The sequence below is a fragment of the Oncorhynchus mykiss genome, chromosome 10 (assembly GCF_013265735.2).
Source record: "Oncorhynchus mykiss isolate Arlee chromosome 10, USDA_OmykA_1.1, whole genome shotgun sequence".
Lineage (NCBI taxonomy): Eukaryota > Metazoa > Chordata > Actinopteri > Salmoniformes > Salmonidae > Oncorhynchus > Oncorhynchus mykiss.
The window spans coordinates 47,061,363-47,081,677 of NC_048574.1; the positions used below are offsets into that span (position 1 = coordinate 47,061,363).

The 20,315-nt window shown below is 44.2% G+C and overlaps 1 protein-coding gene across 4 annotated transcripts in view; it reads right to left on the minus strand.

Annotated features, from left to right (window-relative positions):
- Positions 1 to 7,336: 7,336 nt before the first annotated feature.
- The window catches only part of LOC110534116 (serine/threonine-protein phosphatase 2B catalytic subunit alpha isoform), a 52,938-nt gene continuing 39,959 nt past the window's right edge, over positions 7,337 to 20,315 (minus strand). For 2 of the 4 annotated variants that reach the window (XM_021618794.2, XM_021618793.2), the window contains exons 7-14: positions 17,769 to 17,846; positions 17,467 to 17,561; positions 15,593 to 15,718; positions 15,095 to 15,178; positions 11,763 to 11,847; positions 11,512 to 11,609; positions 10,882 to 10,932; positions 7,337 to 9,263 (exon numbers count right to left, since the gene is read on the minus strand). In XM_021618794.2, coding sequence (XP_021474469.2) covers positions 9,067 to 9,263; positions 10,882 to 10,932; positions 11,512 to 11,609; positions 11,763 to 11,847; positions 15,095 to 15,178; positions 15,593 to 15,718; positions 17,467 to 17,561; positions 17,769 to 17,846 — 814 coding nt within the window. In that variant the 3' untranslated portion in view covers positions 7,337 to 9,066. The other 2 variants (XM_036990515.1, XM_036990516.1) reach the window with 2 other exon arrangements.

Sequence of the window (20,315 nt, forward strand, 5' to 3'; positions counted from 1 at the left end):
GTAACATAAATCATCAATAAGGTTCCAACCAGAGAATTCCTATGTCTGAAGAAAAGCACTGGAACAAGAGCTAACTCTCTCGTGACCATGCGTCATGAGACCAAGGCACTCTGCCAGACCACTGACTCAAACAGGTCTCATGAGCCTCCTTTATAGTAGAATCCTAAGACAAGTTTCTAAAGACGGCTGACATATAGTGGAAGTCGTAGGCAGTGCAACTTGACTCCATAGACACTGTGTATTCGGTCGGCCAAGCTTTGAAAAACTACAAAACTCAGATTTCCCACTTCCTGGTTGGATTTTTCTCAGGTTTTCACCTGCCATATGAGTTCTGTTATACTCACAGACATCATTCAAACAGTTTTAGAAACTTTCGAGTGTCTTCTATCCAATACTAATAGTAATATGCATATATTAGCATCTGGGACAGAGTAGGAGGCAGTTCACTCTGGGCACGCTATTCATCCAAAAGTGAAAATGCTGCCCCCTATCCCAAAAAGGATAGCATTCTCACATAGGTTTTCCTTTTGTCCAGGTGGGAAAGGCAGTGTGCAATAGAGATTTCATCATCTGTAGATCTGTTGGGGAGGTATGCAAATTGGAGTGGGTCTAGGGTTTCTGGGATAATGGTGTTGATTTGAGCCATAACCAGCCTTTCAAAGCACTTCATGGCTACAGACGTGAGTGCTACGGGTAGTCATTTAGGCACATTACCTTAGTGCTCCTGGGCACAGGGACTATGGTGGTCTGTTTGAAACATGTTGGTATTACAGACTCAGTCAGGGACAGGTTGAAAATGTCACTTGCCAGTTGGTGAGCACATGCTCGGAGTACACTTCCTGGTAATCCATCTGGCCCTGCGGCCTTGTGAATGTTGACCTGTTTAAAGGTCTTACTCACATTGGCTACAGAGAGCATGATCACACAGTCGTCAAGAACAGCTGATGCTCTCATGCATGCTTCAGTGTTATTTGCCTCGAAGCGAACATAGAAGGAATTTAGCTCGTCTGGTAGGCTCGTGTCACTGGGCAACTCACGGCTGTGCTTCCCTTTGTAGTCTGTAATAGTTTGCAAGCCCTGCCACATCCTACGAGTTTCTGAGCCGATGTAGTACGATTCAATCTTAGTCCTGTATTGACGCTTTGCCTGTTTGATGGTTCGTAGCGGGATTTCTTATAAGCTTCCGGGTTAGAGTCCCGCTCCTTGAAAGCGGCAGCTCTACCCTTTAGCTCTGTGCAGATGTGGCCTATTTTTTTATATATTTTTTTATTTCACCTTTATTTAACCAGATAGGCTAGTTGAGAACAAGTTCTCATTTGCAACTGCGACCTGGCCAAGGTAAAGCATAGCAGTGTGAACAGACAACACAGAGTTACACATGGAGTAAACAATTAATAAGTCAATAACACAGTAGAAAAAAAGAGAGTCTATATACATTGTGTGCAAAAGGCATGAGGAGGTAGGCGAATAATTACAATTTTGCAGATTAACACTGGAGTGATAAATGATCAGATGGTCATGTACAGGTAGAGATATTGGTGTGCAAAAGAGCAGAAAAGTGAATCAATAAAAACAGTATGGGGATGAGGTAGGTAAAAGTGGGTGGGCTATTTACCGATAGACCATGTACAGCTGCAGCGATCGGTTAGCTGCTCAGATAGCAGATGTTTGAAGTTGGTGAGGGAGATAAGTCTCCAACTTAAGCGATTTTTGCAATTCGTTCCAGTCACAGGCAGCAGAGAACTGGAACAAAAGGCGGCCAAATGAGGTGTTGGCTTTAGGGATGATCAGTGAGATACACCTGCTGGAGCGCGTGCTACGGGTGGGTGTTGCCATCGTGACCAGTGAACTGAGATAAGGCGGAGCTTTACCTAGCATGGACTTGTAGATGACCTGGAGCCAGTGGGTCTGGCGACGAATATGTAGCGAGGGCCAGCCGACTAGAGCATACAGGTCGCAGTGGTGGGTGGTATAAGGTGCTTTAGTGACAAAACGGATGGCACTGTGATAAACTGCATCCAGTTTGCTGAGTAGAGTGTTGGAAGCAATTTTGTAGATGACATCGCCGAAGTCGAGGATCGGTAGGATAGTCAGTTTTACTAGGGTAAGTTTGGCGGCGTGAGTGAAGGAGGCTTTGTTGCGGAATAGAAAGCCGACTCTAGATTTGATTTTCGATTGGAGATGTTTGATATGAGTCTGGAAGGAGAGTTTACAGTCTAGCCAGACACCTAGGTACTTATAGATGTCCACATATTCAAGGTGGGAACCATCCAGGGTGGTGATGCTAGTCAGGCGTGCAGGTACAGGCAGCGAACGGTTGAAAAGCATGCATTTGGTTTTACTAGCGTTTAAGAGCAGTTGGAGGCCACGGAAGGAGTGTTGTATGGCATTGAAGCTCGTTTGGAGGTTAGATAGCACAGTGTCCAAGGACGGGCCGGAAGTATATAGAATGGTGTCGTCTGCGTAGAGGTGGATCAGGGAATCGCCCGCAGCAAGAGCAACATCATTGATATATACAGAGAAAAGAGTCGGCCCGAGAATTTAACCCTGTGGCACCCCCATAGAGACTGCCAGAGGACCGGACAGCATGCCCTCCGATTTGACACACTGAACTCTGTCTGCAAAGTAGTTGGTGAACCAGGCAAGGCAGTCATCAGAAAAACCAAGGCTACTGAGTCTGCCGATAAGAATATGGTGATTGACAGAGTCGAAAGCCTTGGCAAAGTCGATGAAGACGGCTGCACAGTACTGTCTTTTATCAATGGCGGTTATGATATCGTTTAGTACCTTGAGCGTGGCTGAACTAAACGCACAGCGGAGAAGGTACGGTGGGATTCGAGATGGTCAGTGACCTGTTTGTTGACTTGGCTTTCGAAGACCTTAGATAGGCAGGGCAGGATGGATATAGGTCTGTATAATCCATGGCTTCTGGTTGGGGTACGTACGGTCACTGTGGGGACTACGTCCTCAATGCACATATTGATGTAGCCAGTGACTGATGTGGTGTACTGCTCAATGCCATCGGAAGAATCCCGGAAGATATTCCAGTCTATGCTAGCAAAACAGTCCTGTAGCTTAGCATCTGCTTCATCTGACCTCTTTCTTATTGACCGAGTCACTGGTGCTTCCTGCTTTAGTTTTTAGTTTGTAAGCAGGAATCAGGAGGATAGAATTATGGTCAGATTTGACAAATAGAGGGCGAAGGAGAGCTTTGTACGCATGTCTGTGTGTGGAGTAAAGGTGGTCTAGAGTTTTTTGCCCCTCTGGTTGCACATTTAACATGCTTGTAGAAATGAGGTAAAACGGATTTGAGTTTTCCTGCATTAAAGGCCCCGGCCAATAGGAGTGCTGCCTCTAGATGAGCGTTTTCCTGTTTACTTATGGCCGTATACAGCTCATTGAGTGCGGTCTTTGTGCCAGCATCGGTTTGTGGTGGTCTGTAGACAGCTACGAAAAATACAGATAAACTCTCTTGGTAAATAGTGTGGTCTACAGCTTATCATGAGATACTCTACCTCAGGCGAGCAAAACCTTGTGACTTCCTTAGATTTCGTACATCAGCTGTTGTTTACAAATATACATAGACCGCCACCCCTGTTCTATCCTGCCGAAAAAGCTTAAAACCCGGCATCTGTATGTTATTCATGTCGTCGTTCAGCCACGACTCGGTGAAACAAAAGATATGACATTTTTTAATGTCCCGTTGGTAGGATATACATGATCGTAGTCTATTTTACTATGGATTGATTGTACGTTGGCTAATAGGACCAATTATCCTCTCGGCAACGGATCCTAACAAGGCACCCGGATCTTTGTTTACGATATCTCCGTCTCTTTCTCCTGCGAATGACGGGGATGAGGGCCTTGTCGGGCATCTGAAGTAAATCCTTCCTGTCCGACTCGTTGAAGAAAAAGTTTTCCTCCAGTACGGGGTGAGTAATCGCTGTCCTGATGTCTAGAAGCTCTTTTTGGTCATAAGACAGAGTGGCAGAAGCATTATGTACAAAATAATTTACAGATAACGCAAAAAAAACATACACAATAGCACAACTGGTTACGGGATCGTAAAACGGCATCTTTTTCGGCACCTTTCAAATCTATTAATTAAGAAATTATGAACAATATTAATAACATTCCACCCATGAGGCCACTAGTCATTTGAACGCAGGAAAGGGTTACACAAAACAGGTTTTGCGTGTATATATATATTTTTTTGATTTGTTATTAATAAATAGGCTTACAATAATAACAATGATATACAATAATGATAAAACAACTGATTATAAATAAGTTCCAAAACTGCTTCCTACCTGAATAGGGAGTTGCACAGTAGCAGTAGTACAATCAACAGTGGCCTAGGGCAAGGATGCTCTCTTGCTCCTCAGCAGCAGGCTCACTTGCCCTCAAGGCATGAGAGAATGGTGCTGAAGCACAAATTCAGTGTAGGCTATGATAAACAGCCTCTCCTCGATAATTTGGCCAACTACAATTGTATTCATTGGCTTTTCATTTTTTTTATCGGCCAAATGCCGCAATTCCCGGTTAAGGGAAACCCTGGCGCATTTTACCATCAGAGTTGTGTTTCCATCAAATTTACTTGTAAATTGTAGATCAAAGTCTGTGCATAAATATGACATCATGACATCACGGGAAAGCATGAATCTTGATAGGCTACAGATTAAATAAATTATGATGAACTTCACAGGGTGGTGAAAGTGCATGGCGATGAGCTTAATGCTCCTTTCCAATAAATATCGAAGGTCTTATTCTGGTGACGTGATAATCGATGCCTGGCTGCTTTCTGACAAACAAAAATAATCTTGCTCTTTTGTCCATAATAATAATCTAATCATGTAGGCCAGTGGCTCCTTGTGGCGGGCCGGGCACCTGCCAGCTGGGCGGTGTTTCCTCTGAGACATTGGTGTGGCCTCCGGGTTAAGTGAGCAACTGTGTCAAGAAGCAGTGCGGATTGGCAGGGTCGTGATTCGGAGGACGCATGGCTCTCGACCTTCGCCTCTCCCAAGTCCGTAGGGGAGTTGCAGCGATGGGACAAGACTGTAACTACCAATTGGGGAGAAAAAAAGGGTAAAAGTAAAACAATTATGACAATTATTGAAATCTAAAAGATAAAATTAAACCATAGAGCAAACTTAGATCTTGGGAAAAGGCAGCCCTTGACTGTTTTTACTTTAATCATTCTCACGGTGAATGGCTAGGCCTGCTACGCTATGAAACCATCAACTGTCTCACATGTTCTTTGAATGTAAATTTGTGTCAGAATTTTGAGAACCTTGCACAGTACTTATTTACCATTATGAACACTGCCTATACTTTTAAAATAAAATATAGCAATAGTTACTAAAGTTACTATTGCAATGATAACAAAACCACTGAAATGATTGTTATTTTTTTTATTCTTGTTGCCAAATACTTCATACACAAACACAAATTCCAAAATTCTATACCAAATTACACATTTTTCTGATTGAATTTAATTATCTTATTAAATCACTAACCCTAGTGAATAAAAAAAAGAACTACATCTTCATGAATCATTATAATAAGATATTTTCAGAGTGAATATAATTGCACTTAAATTGTTTCTTTTTGTAATTTATTTTTATTTATATTTTTTGTATATTTGAGCATTGTTAATACCTGTGTTTGGTTTGTTAGACATGTTGGATGTAGCAATGTAAGTTGATTTTTGTATTATGAATAAAATACATTTATAATAAAATAAATAAATACATTTAAAAAAACAAGTACATTTGTTGGAAACACATCTCTGGTGGGAAAATTGAACGCCTGATTCACGCAGTCTCCTCTGAACAATTCATTGTTGAGATGTGTCTGTTACTTGAACTCTGAAGCATTTATTTGGGCTCCAATCTGAGGTGTAGTTAACTCTACTTAATTTATCCTTTGCAGCAGAGGTAACTCTGGGTCTTCCTTTCCTGTGGCGGTCCTCCTGAGAGCCAGTTTCATCATAGCGCTTGATGGGTTTTGCGACTGCACTTGAAGAAACTGTCAAAGTTCTTAATTTTCCATATTGACTGACCTTCATGTCTTAAAATAATGAACTGTCATTTCTCTTTGCTTATTTGAGCTGTTCTTGCTGTAATATGGATTTGTTATTTTATACCAAATAGGGCTCTCTTCTGTATACCACCCATACATTGTAACAACACAACTAATTGTCTCAAAGTCATTAAGTAAATAAATTCCACAAATGAACTTTTAACAAGGCACACCTGTTAGTTGAAATGCATTCCAGGTGACTACCTCATGAAGCTGGTTGAGAGAATGCCAAGAGTGTGCAAAGCTGTCAAGGCAAATGGTGGCTAATTGAAGAATCTCACATAAACAAATCAAAATACATTTTCTAACACTTTTGGTTATTACATGATTTTGGTTACTACATGTGGTATTTCATAGTTCTACAATGTAGAAAATAGTAAAAAATAAAGAAAAACCCTTGAATGAGTAGTTGTCCAAACGTTTGACATGTACTGTGAGGAGAGTTGTGATGAAAACAGGAAGTTTCTGTACAATTTAATAAATGTCAGCAGTACCTGTAATCTGGCTACGCTGCCTTTTTGATTTGAACCTACCTGCTGGAATGAGGAGAAACACACTCAGCAGAGTCATGGGATATAGAAGCAGATCAATGTCCAAATCTACAACGTTTCCTCTGACTGGAGCGTCTCACGTTCCCACTGTGTGTGTGTGTGTGTGTGTGTGTGTGTGTGTGTGTGTGTGTGTGTGTGTGTGTGTGTGTGTGTGTGTGTGTGTGTGTAAAAAATGAATGAGTGTGTGAGGTCACCCAGGGGCAAGAGGAGCCACTGTGTAGGAGAGAGAATGGATACTCTGAGTAGTATGTCTGTCTGTGTAAGGCAGCTGGCTCAACTTGTGGCCTGAGTCTGCGTGTATGTCTTAATGAGTATGGTTAAGGTCCTGGTAGCGGGATGTTACCATCTTGATCCATAGACTTGCCCCCTACAGTGGGTTCAGTGTGAGGTGGGAGTGGTTGCCATGGCCTGTGTGATGCTGTTCCCAGAGTTTCCTGTGGAAGAATGACGGGAAGCAGACCGAATGCCCACATGGAAACTGGAGAGAAAAGCACATTCGCCCACTGTATGGGATCCAAGTTGGCTGTGAAAAGCAGCTCCCTTTGAAAACAGTGAAGTTGCGCATTTTACATATGCGCAGCAGACACACACACTTCGTCCCGCAGAGCATACTGTTTAGGTGTGGCTTAAATTGTGAAAAGGCATCCTATTTACATCACGTTGCACACATTTCCTATCTATCGATAAGAAACTGGAAGCCACACTACTGATTCATGCATATTTTATTCAAGAGTAAAAAATGTGATTTGTCCCATAGGGCATGCTTACCATATGTGTATCATTTAGGAATTCAAATGCCAAAAATTAGTTCCAGAGAAAATTACAAGAAAAATTGTCACAAGTTAAAATCCATGAAATTCCTTCTTCGAAATAAACCATGTCTAGACCAATCAAGGATCAGAAAACAGTGGAAGGGTGGGGGAAAAACTGTAAGCTTAAATCGTTAGAATCATAGGAATATCATCAAGAACTAATGAGAATATACATTTTTTCCTTTTAAAAGAAAGTGAGACACAGGATTTTCATTATGTCCAATTTGTTTACATTTGAACAAACCATGCGAGCATGCTTTGGTAGCCTGAATGCTGCTTATCACGGAGTAATAAGTTCATTCAAAGGATTGAATAACTTCTGTACACCAACAGAACAGAAAAAAAACACAAGGCTTCACACCTTAAAGAGAGCATCTGTGTCTGTAGAGCGAAACAATATAAAAATACAAAACCGTAATAAAATTAAAAATAATATTGATGACAAAATGTACAAAATCAAATCAAAGGAAGCAAGAATGAAAAATGATATGTAAAAAAAACCAAAATATCTTTGAAGAGGGAAATAATTCAAGTCTACTCTATTGAAACACATCACAATAAAAATTGTACATATCAATAAGGAACTTAATTGCATGCATTGATGCGTTCCGTAACGTAGATGCTGTTAAAAATCATTGTCTTTGTTATTGTCCATCTTTATAATTAATTATATATATAGATATAAGATTTTTTTTTTTTTTACTGCGACAGCAGATTTGACAAACCGTGTGCATTCTCTCTCTTTAGTTACAGGCAAGTGAAAAACAATCAGGTAGAAGGTAGGTGGAAGGTAGCTGGAACTGCAGCCCCTAAACATGACAGACTGTGGCTTTGGTTGGTGGAGAGGCCACAGTCAAGCCCACGTTCCACCCCTACCCTCTGCAGGCTCATGGCGTCTTACCACAAAATAAATCAAGAAATAAAAGTTCTCCGGGTAAGATTGCATTGCAAGTAGTAAAATGTACATATTTTTTCTTCTCAAATGCCCTTTCTTACAAATAACATTTTCTCTTTTTGGATTTGTTTTTATTACTACTAGTAGCAAAACATGTTGAGTAGCGAGATTATTTCTGTATGAGATGAGTTCACGAGTGAAACTTAATCAAAAATGGTAAAATGTGTGTGTGGCATGGGTCTCGTATCAGACCCTTTGAGGATGTAGAGGACATGGGAGAGAGTTCGGGACTCTAAACCCTGCCTACTCGGTCTGTGATTGGACTGAGAAAGGGACCAGCAGACACACCCACAGGACCACACCCCCTTGACCTCATCCCAACTAGTTCCATCCCGCCCCGCTCGCCTCCTCCATGTCCCTTCCCTAATCTCTGACCCCACTACCCCCTCCCAATCCACAGACCAAAGAGCGGGAAAACCTCCCCCTCTGAGCTCAGTTCCCCCCCATGTGGTGACCTGGCGTCAAAAAATATACCACCTTACCCATTTGTACAAGAGACTTAACATTTGATTCGTTTCTCTAATTGGATGTAGGAGCAGCAGCGGTAGATGCAGATGTGTTGTGTCTGTGTTTTGTTGTATCTTTATTCGGAGGTCTGATATCACGATTTGGCGATGTCTTGTCGCACAGCGCAGCAGTCGCATGAGCTCTGGGGCGGGCCTCAGCATCACTGGACGTTGCTGTTGTCATTGTCATTGTCATTGTCTTCCGTGCCGTTGGCCTCGGACATGTTCATCTTGCCCATGGACTGTCCCACGTGGTTGACCCCGACTCTGCGGGGTGGCATGCGCTCGTTGATACGGTCTAGCCCCTTAGCTTCTGCGAAGCTGGCGATCTTATGCTGGGGAGAGAACCCACGGATGGCTGAGGGGAGGGACAGGTGGGAGGAGAGAAGGGGGACACAAGGGGTCAGAATCACGGTCTCATGACAGCATTCATAAATAATAAACCTGGATTTTAAATCCTTTGAAATTCCTCTTTGTGTACGCTCATATGATACAAATATTATTGGGAAGTACCACACTGGGCCTCAACATAATAGAACATTACAATAGTTCAGTCCCTTAAACATAGCGTTCTCATGTCACATAGCAGTACAAGCTAGCATTGTGATTTCAAAGATCATTTGACACGCGTCTAGAGAGAACATATGAACACAGCTTTGAGTAAGACAAAGATGATTTGAATAAGATTTAATTGTGGACAGAGTGATATCAGAACCCTTGGGATGTTCACAGGCTCTTCTAAGAGAAACATCTGGGATAATGAGTCATTCGACTCACCCAGCCACTCAGAGAAACAACCATGGCTATAATACCACCCTCGTGTCCTGTACTAGAATGACACCCTTGTTTACTACAATAGCACCCAGCACCCTCCTTTACTCAAATGGCATCCTCGTTTACTAGAATAGCACATTAGTTTATTAGAATGGCAGCCTCCTTTACTAAAATGGGACCCTTGTTTTCTACACTAGCACCCTCCTTTACTAAAATGGGACCCTTGTTTATCACTATAGCACCCTCCTTTACCTGAAGGGCACCCTTCTTTTACTGTTGTTATTATTATGCATCATGAAGCCAACGTGACATTACAGTACCAGCTACATGGCATAAGCATGTCATACTACATACCAGTGGAGGCTGGTGAGGGGAGGACGGCCCATAATAATGTCTGGAATGGAGTCAATGGAATGGTATCAATCACACCAAAGACTTTGGTTTCCATGTGGTTGATACCACTCCATTGACGCCATTCTAGACATTATTATGAGCCATCCTCCCCTCAGCAGCCTCCACTGCTACATACGTAGTCCTGATAGTTTATCACAACTCTGCCATGATGCAGGCAGTTGTTTAACTGCAGCTGTCAAATGGGTACTAAGTGTCCAGAGACTCTATGGTTCACACAGATAGCATCACGCTCATGATATCATTCAGTTGACATCATGATGCATACTGTATTTCACCTTTAGGGCTCACCTGTGTCCTGTTCTCCCTGCATGCGATGCATCTTTCAACCAGATGGGGCGGAAGATAAGCCAAATCCCCCAAAATAAAAAGAAGGAATCATGCCTGAGCATAAAAAGGCACCCGAAACCATCATGCATCTCTTGGTAGCACCTCACTTTGCATGGCTTATATTACTTCCATACAAATCCATGCGTTTATATGTACCGGTATATTTGTTAATATATGTGCATTTGTATTTTTACGTAAGGTATCAAACTTGTGAAAAAGCTTTGTTTTTCATTAAGCACACTATGTAATTATTGTTATATATCCTGGCCCTTATATCATAACTGATATAGTTGAGATATCTTGTAATCAAGGTACTGCAAAGTTCCGTGCTACCCACTCTAAACCAACTGTCCCCCTGAGATGTTCGATGCAGGCTGAATATGAACTGCTATTGTCACCGATGGGTAGTCGACCCAATGCATGTCCTGCTGAAAGGGGTGGGGTGGGGGACGCAGCTTTACCTTCTCCGTCCTCAGTGTCTGTGTCGATGGCTTCGATGGCCTCGGTGGTGGCTGGGGGGAGGGGGAAAGGAGGGGAGCGAGTTACTTCTGACAAAGCCATGCAGAATGCAGCCCCCCGGCGGTAGGTAGGCAGCTGGCCAGAGACCAGCGAGACACACATGTAACCCAGCAACACAGCCAGGCAGGCTGGATCAGCAGCCCACTCCAGTCTCTGTAGAACACAACAGACTGAGTGACCAAAGGACTGGGGAACACCCCAGGGCTGGGCTAGAGTGACTCTGGAGGCCCACAGACACCTCACCCAGCTTTTCAAATAGCAACTCGAAGGGAGTGAATGCAGGTGAGATGACTGTCTCTCTCTCTCTCTAGTGTCGAGCTATAGCTAAAGCGGGCAGAATCTGCAGTCCTCCAGAGTGGCTGCGCAAACCTGGGTCAGAAACAAAGGGACCAGAGGACGGATACGAAGACAAAGACCCAGGGAGAGATGGAGAGCGACGGAGACTGTGACAGAAAGAGAGTAAGAGTCACAGTGATAGAAAGAGGAACGGATAGACAGGGTGGGAGACGAGGAGAGGGCAGGCGGGAGGGAGGATAGAAAAAAACATGGCCTGGCTTGGGCCTGGTCCTCACCACTCTGCAGGGTCTGTTTTCCCCCAGAGAGCACCCCACTGGGCAGCATGCCAGTAGGCGTCAGGCCCTTCAGCGTCAACACGTTCTCACTCTCCTCCCTGCAGGACACACACAGGTCAGAGGGCATCCACAAAGATCACTCATGTCGGCTTCTACTGTATATATATATATACACTCAATCATAATAACTCTATATTCCACATTAGAGATGTGTAACAGCTCATGTGAAGTGAGGTGAAGAACATTCTCACCGAAGCACTTTGAACATCGTGGCCATTTTCCCGATGGCGCGGATCTTGTTCCTGATGACCTCCTTCCGAGCTGCAGCTGCGTTGGCTAGAAAGAGAGAACACTCATTTTCAGATCTCAGGAGTGAGTCTATGGTCCACATTGAAGTGATCCATTGATATTCTTTACAGGTCATTCAAAGAGCCCCTCATAACAAACAAATACCCAGAGGACATTTAATAGACTGTACACATACATTGTTTTTAAATTGTTTAGCAGGATCTATGCCAGGGAGGGGAATGTGATACACTACAGCACGAATGGATTCTTAAAGGCCTAGTGCAGTCAAAAACTTGATTTGTCCTGTGTATTATATACTCTATCGTTCGAAGGTTTGGAATCACTTAAAAATGTTCTTGTTTTTGAAAGAAAAGCACTTATTTTTGGTCCGTTAAAATAACATCAAATTGATCAGAAATACAGTGTAGACATTGTTAATGTTTAATGTTGGAAATGGCTATTGTAGCTGGAAATGGCTGATTTTAAATGGAATACATAAGCGTGCAGAGGCCCATTATCAGAAACCATCACTCCTGTGTTTCAACGGCATGTTGTGTCAGCTAATCCAAGTTTATCATTTTAAAAGGTTAATTGATCATTAGAAAACCCTTTTGCAATTATGTTAGCACAGCTGACAACTGTTGTGTTGATTAAAGAAGCAATAAAACTGGCCTTTAGACTAGTTGCGTATCTGGAGCATCAGCATTTGTGGGTTCGATTACAGGCTCAAAATAGCTAGAAACAAAGACCTTTCTTCTGAACTCGTCAGTCTATTGTTGTTCTGAGAAATGAAGGCTATTCCATGTGAGAAATTGCCAAGAAACTGAAGATCTCGTACAACGCTGTGTACTACTCCCTTCACAGAACAGCGCAAACTGTCTCTAACCAGAATAGAAAGAAGATTGGGAGGCCCCGGTGCACAACGGAGCAAGAGGACAAGTACATTAGAGTGTCTAGTTTGAGAAACAGACGCCTCACAAGTCCTCAACTGGCAGCTTCATTAAATAGTACCCGCAAAACACCAGTCTCAACGTCAACAGTGAAGAGGCGACCCAGGGATGCTGGCCTTCTAGGCAGAATGTCCAATGTCTGTGTTCTTTTGCCCGTCTTAATCTTTTCTTTTTATTATCCAGTCTGAGACAAGGCTTTTTCTTTGCAACTCTGCCTAGAAGGCCAGCATCCCGGAGTCGCCTCTTCACGGTTGACGTTGAGACTGGTGTTTTGCGGGTACTATTTAATGAAGCTGCCAGTTGAGGACTTGTGAGAGAAACATTGTTAGTCTTGTGGGGGTGCACATCTTGATATGTGTTTGCGTGTGAGAGACGGACACAGAAACGCAGGGACAGACAGAGACAGACACAAAGAGACAGAGACATACAGAGGCAGAGTGAGAGGGAAACAGATGCAAAGAGACACAGAGAGACAGAGGCCGAGGAAGAGACAGAGTGAGAGGGAAACAGAGGCAGAGAGACACAGATAGACAGAGGCAGAGGAAGAGACAGAGTGAGAGGGAAACCGAGGCAGAGAGACACAGAGAGACAGACAGAGAGAGGCAGAGGAAGAGACAGAGTGAGAGGGAAACCGAGGCAGAGAGACACAGATAGACAGAGGCAGAGGAAGAGACAGAGTGAGAGGGAAACCGAGGCAGAGAGACACAGAGAGACAGACAGAGAGAGGCAGAGGAAGAGACAGAGTGAGAGGGAAACCGAGGCAGAGAGACACAGATAGACAGAGGCAGAGGAAGAGACAGAGTGAGAGGGAAACCGAGGCAGAGAGACACAGAGAGACAGACAGAGAGAGGCAGAGGAAGAGACAGAGTGAGAGGGAAACCGAGGCAGAGAGACACAGATAGACAGAGGCAGAGGAAGAGACAGAGTGAGAGGGAAACCGAGGCAGAGAGACACAGAGAGACAGACAGAGAGAGGCAGAGGAAGAGACAGAGTGAGAGGGAAACCGAGGCAGAGAGACACAGATAGACAGACAGAGAGAGGCAGAGGAAGAGACAGAGTGAGAGGGAAACCGAGGCAGAGAGACACAGAGAGACAGACAGAGAGAGGCAGAGGAAGAGACAGAGTGAGAGGGAAACCGAGGCAGAGAGACACAGAGAGACAGACAGAGAGAGGCAGAGGAAGAGGGAAACAGAGGCAGAGAGACAGAGGCAGAGAGACACAGAGACAGCGGCAGAGAGACAGAAACAGAGGCACAGGAAGAAACAGAGACAGGCAGAGACCCATAGAGAGATGAGATTATCCAGTCTGAGACAAGGCTTTTTCTTTGCAACTCTGCCTAGAAGGCCAGCATCCCGGAGTCGCCTCTTCACGGTTGACGTTGAGACTGGTGTTTTGCGGGTACTATTTAATGAAGCTGCCAGTTGAGGACTTGTGAGGCGTCTGTTTCTCAAACTAGACACTCTAATGTACTTGTCCTCTTGCTCAGTTGTGCACTGGGGTCTCCCACTCCTCTTTCTATTATGGTTAGAGACAGTTTGAGCTGTTCTGTGAAGGGAGTAGTACACAGCGTTGTACGAAATCTCACATTTAATAGCATTAATTTCTCAGAACAAGAATAGACTGACTAGTTTCAGAAGAAAGGTATTTGTTTCTGGCCATTTTGAGCCTGTAATCGAACCTACAAATGCTGATGCTCCAGATACTCAACTAGTCTAAAGAAGGCCAGTTTGATTGATTCTTTAATCAGAACAACAGTTTTCAGCTGTGATGGTTGTTGATAATGGGCCTCTGCACGCCTATGTAGATATTCTATTAAAAAACAAAAATCAGCCGTTTACAGCTACAATCGTCATTTACAACATTAACAATGTCTACACTGTATTTCTGATCAACACGATATTTTAATGGACACAAAAATAGCTTTTCTTTCAAAAACAAGGACATTTCTAAGTGACCCCAAACTTTTGAACAGTAGTGTATATATTTCCACACTCTGAGGTTGGATAATATAACTGTGAAAATTATGACAATGCTCGTTAAGTGTAAGAGCTGTATGAAAAGACCACCTGAATTCAATTCAATTCCTTAATAGACCAATAAGAAAGAGTTCCAAACCTCTCTGCCAATAACAGCTAGTTCTCAGTTCTCCCCTCCCCACTCAGACCACTCCCAGACAGTCCTAGCAAAATTCTTACTTGAGAAATTGCTCTTTGCTAAGAAGCCATTTTTGTTTCTTTTTGACCAGTAAGGTACTTAATTGATACCCAGAAATTATTTGATATTGAGATTTTTTTTTTTAAATGGCTACATTGGACTCTTAACAGTACAGTATATGAGTGACTCACCATCAAGGATCTCTTGGTCGTCTCCGTCATTCATGAGCTCGTCATCAGAGCAGATGCTCAACACATTCACCAGCATCTCTGTGACTGGACAAGGGTCAAAGGTTCTCAGATGAGGGTGCTGCCGCACATATTTGTTTATGATAAAATGTAGTAAGAGGGTAAGTATAGGAAGGACACAGTCATTGCATATCGTAGCAGTCTAAGAGCCTGCATATGTCACGCTGAATGTTAGTCTATACAAACATAGTCTATACTATCAAAATAAGATGATTTTGTAACACCAAACTTGGGGTCAGGAAAATAAATATACATTTTCCAAAAGTGATCCCCCCTGCACATTTTTTTTTAGTGTGTCAATTTGGGGTTGTGTGCAGAAAAGGTTTGGGAACCCCTAACTTAGCTCAGTGTGATGAACCAGTATTAAAACACCACTGTACTCATTAGTCATTACGCTGATAAATGCGCTACTAATGAATAAGGAAAGGGTGGTAGTGGCACCTTTCTCCCCCACAAAGGGCAGGGACCAGGTGAACACGTCCATGAAGTTGGGCAGCCAGTAGGGATGAGGGGAGCAGTTGAACTGCCGGATGTTCATCACGTTGTTCTCATACTTCAGGACTGCAGCTGTGGAGGGGGAACAACTTGAGAGGGTCCCGGTAACATAAAACATTTCAGCATGGATACACACATTGCTAGACAAAACATAGATGTGCAGAAACGACACAGTAAAAATGACCATCGGTGTGTTGAGTGATACATTGCTAAAGCTCTGTATGTCTTCCAGGCTCACGGTTCAATGTCACATTCTCCATGTTGAGCCCCCCCCCCTCCACCCCTCTCACACCAGCGTTTCATGCCTTCCGTTGCAGACAGAACACAAAGCATCGGATGTACTTCTTCTACCAGGGATATATTCATAGTGGCAAGGAGATACTAGGCTGGAGCAACATTCTTAGTCTTGTGGGGTTGCACATCCTGATATGTGTTTGCGTGTGAGTGAGAGAGAGACGGACACAGAAACTCAGGGACAGACAGAGGCAGACAGAGGCAGAGAGAATCAGAGGCAGAGGAAGAGAGAGTGAGAGGGAAACAGGGGCAGAGAGGCACAGAAACAGACAGAGGCAGAGACATACAGAGACAGGCAGAGGCAGAGGCAGAGGAAGAGAAGAGTGAGAGGGAAACAGAGGCAGGGAGACACAGAAACACAGAGACAGACAGAGGCAGGGACACAGAGGCAGCGGGAGAGGTAGTGAGACAAGGGCAGACAGAGTGAGAGAGAAGCAGAGGCACAGGAAGAAACAGAGACAGGCAGAGACCCATAGAGAGAGATCAGATCAACCACTAGGTGCCCCTCTTGAGTCCCAGAAATGCCGTGGAGAAACATTGTTAGTCTTGTGGGGGTGCACATCTTGATATGTGTTTGCGTGTGAGAGACGGACACAGAAACGCAGGGACAGACAGAGACAGACACAAAGAGACAGAGACATACAGAGGCAGAGTGAGAGGGAAACAGATGCAAAGAGACACAGAGAGACAGAGGCAGAGGAAGAGACAGAGTGAGAGGGAAACAGAGGCAGAGAGACACAGATAGACAGAGGCAGAGGAAGAGACAGAGTCAGAGGGAAACCGAGGCAGAGAGACACAGAGAGACAGACAGAGAGAGGCAGAGGGAGAGACAGAGTGAGAGGGAAACCGAGGCAGAGAGACACAGATAGACAGAGGCAGAGGAAGAGACTGAGTGAGAGGGAAACTGAGGCAGAGAGACACAGAGAGACAGACAGAGAGAGGCAGAGGAAGAGACAGAGTGAGAGGGAAACCGAGGCAGAGAGACACAGAGAGACAGACAGAGAGAGGCAGAGGAAGAGACAGAGTGAGAGGAAAACCGAGGCAGAGAGACACAGAGAGACAGACAGAGAGAGGCAGAGGAAGAGACAGAGTGAGAGGGAAACCGAGGCAGAGAGACACAGAGAGACAGACAGAGAGAGGCAGAGGAAGAGGGAAACAGAGGCAGAGAGACAGAGGCAGAGAGACACAGAGACAGCGGCAGAGAGACAGAAACAGAGGAACAGGAAGAAACAGAGACAGGCAGAGACCCATAGAGAGATGAGATGATCAACCACTAGGTGCCCCACTTGAGCCCCAGAAATGCCGTTACAGTTCCATCAGGAGAGATAAAGCCACATGGAGATAGTCAGTCATACCGACAGTCCCTCCTACGCTCTCACCATGTCCCACGATCCATCTCCACAAGCCACACATTGAACACCACCCACCAGCAAACACTTGCTCCAGCATACATTCACTACAAGTATTTACTGGTTCACATAGATTCATAAAGTAGCACCACAAATACATGGAGCAGATAGACTGACCTTTGTTGTTGTAAACATCAAGGTAGTTTGGCGCTGAGAAGATGGTGATTAGGGAGGGGAAGCCGGTGGTTTGGCTCTTCCGGTACATCCGGTAGCTATAGGGCACCACAGAGAGAGTGGGAGGTGTTTTCAGGTTGATCATCTGGATGAATCATCAATTGTGTAAAAGCTACTGAAAAGTGTGTGTGTGAGAGAGAGAGGGAGAGAAGTGTGTGTGAGAGAGAGGGGGGAGAGAGAGAGAGAGAGAGAGAGAGAGAGAGAGAGAGAGAGAGAGAGAGAGAGAAGTGTGTGTCGGTACATACCCAGCATCTTGTGCTTCATGTGCTCGGATGACTGATAATAAGTTATTGTTCTGTAGGAAATCACATACAGCTGGATAACTGCAAGGCAGAAAGGAGAGAGGGTTTAGGGATGTCATATACACATTCACACTGTTTGACACATATCACAGGGCAACACAGCCTGACCTATGGAATCGAACAGCGTGCCCAAAGCAGAGGTATTGTGTAACAGAGCATACACATTACATTCAACTGAATACAAACATTATTTTCATTACATCACATTACATTCACGAAACGGAGCATGACCGAGCATGACACCCCTGGTCCAGCCACAGAGTAGAACATTGACATTGTCCGAAAACAAAACAGAGCAGAGCACCAGCAGTCGTCAGTGTGCTGTTATCAGATTACTGCTCAGCATGATGCAAGACGTAACAGCCCATCCCAGCCCGACACATGGCTCACAGGTCGCCCAAAGCAACTTAATGCCACTCACTGGGCCTTAAAGAACACAACAAACCATCATGTCAGCTCTCATTTGACGGCTAACTGGCTGCCACTTCTACCCGACAGGAAGTGTGAGGATTAGGACATTTTCCCCATCCTTTAGGCATACTGTTGACGAGACGGCCTGCTTGACAGCGTTGGTTCTCCGCCTCTCTCTCTCTCTTCACAGATCACTCCTTTCCTTGTAGCTCTCCCTCTTCCTATCACTCGCTCCAGTTTGGTCTGGAGGAGTGAGTTGTCATAGCAACAGCTCATTGCAGAGCCCCAGGGGGGTTGTGGGATAGACGGCAGTGTTGAGTTGATACTGGCCCTTCTTTTATTCCACGCTCGACTCCGCCTCACCCACGGTGCATTTCAACCGCCTGGTTTGGAGTAGGAGATCCCTGTGTACTTGTTCACGCCCCCTCTCATCTCCTCTACATTCCTCTCCTTTAACCTCACAACAGCAGCTGCAAGTGGAGTTGATACCCCACTAGCAGCATCTAATATATCCCCCCCCTCTGTATCTCACTCCATCCTGCTGATCCAGACAGACAGAGATGCTGATACAGATTCAGCTCGATTCCATTCCAGTTCCCAAAGCTCCAATTTGACCAATCTATAAGCTTAACAGACGTCAAGAAGCCAGGATGTGTATACGGTTAATAAATCATAGTGTGTGTCGGCGTGAGGTCAAATGTCTTCCAATCAATGTCCCCAAGACGGCATTGTTTTCCCCCCACCCTCTCACACCAACGCGTCCTGCCTCCGGTTGCAGACAGAAAAACGGAGCATCCGACGTGTTTCTTCTGCAGGCATATTCACAGGGATTGAAAGGACCAAAGGTGCCAATTCTGAAAACAGCAGTGGTTGACGTTAGCAGGGCAAGATTAACGTAGGGGCTGATTAAGGAACGATATACAGTATGTATTATATACAGTGCCATCTGAAAGTATTCAGACCCCTTGGCCTTTTCCCACATTTTGTTACGTTACAGCCTCATTCTCAAATGTATCAAATGCATTTTTCCCTCGTCAATCTACACACAATACCCCATAATGACAAAGCGAAAAAAAACGGTTTACCTTTTGCAGATTTCAAAATGCAGAATCAGGAAAAACGTACAGTTTGGAAAGCAAATGCCTACTGCTGAAAAGAGAAGACTAATCTGTCAAACCAATATAACTTTTTGTTGTAGCTAACAGCAACGCTGTTGTTCAAAGTAGCACATCTTGAGATAGGCTCGTTGTGGCAATAGCCTATCTTCATCGTGAGTTTTTTTAAAACATTTTATTTATTGAACCAGGCAAGTCCGTTAAGAACATATTATTTACAACGATGGCCAAACCCGGACGACGCTGGGCCAATTGTGCGCCGCCCTATGGGAATCCCAATGATTCAGCCTAGATTCGAACCAGGGTCTGTAGTGAGGCCTCTTGCACTGAGATGCAGTGCCTTAGACCGCTACGCCACTTGGGAGTCAATGTACAGCTGGAATTTTGATTTAGTAGCCAATATATACTGTATATACAGTATATATTGCCTCCTAATATTGTACATTCTGTGTGTTGCTTCATTGGCCTGGGCTATTGTTTGTTAAATTCAAGACCAGATTGTCAGTCTGTCAGTGTCAGTGTAGCCAGTCATTTCGGTCATTTGTGTGGTATTAGAAAAGATTCCGCTAGTGTCTTCTGTCATGTACATTACTTAGAACTGCATGAAATGCGTTTATAAAAGGCAGATTTTTTTGGAGGGGGGGGGGAATCCTAAATATTCCTCTGCTCAACTGTAACCTATCTGTGTCATGGCAGGTAGCCTAGTGGGTTGGGTATTGGGCCAGCGTTGGGCCAGTAACTGAAAGGTAGCAAGATCGAATTCCTGAGCTGACAAGGTGAAGAATATGTCGTTCTGCCCCTGAACAGGCAGTTAACCCACTATTAGTAGGCCTTCATTGAAAATAAGAATTTCTTCTTAACTGACTTGCCTAGTTAAATAAATAATGGTTTTATTATAACGTATTTTTTTTTTCCCCTTCCCTTCAACAGTAAATTTACCACGCATCCAATTGCATCTCGGCGC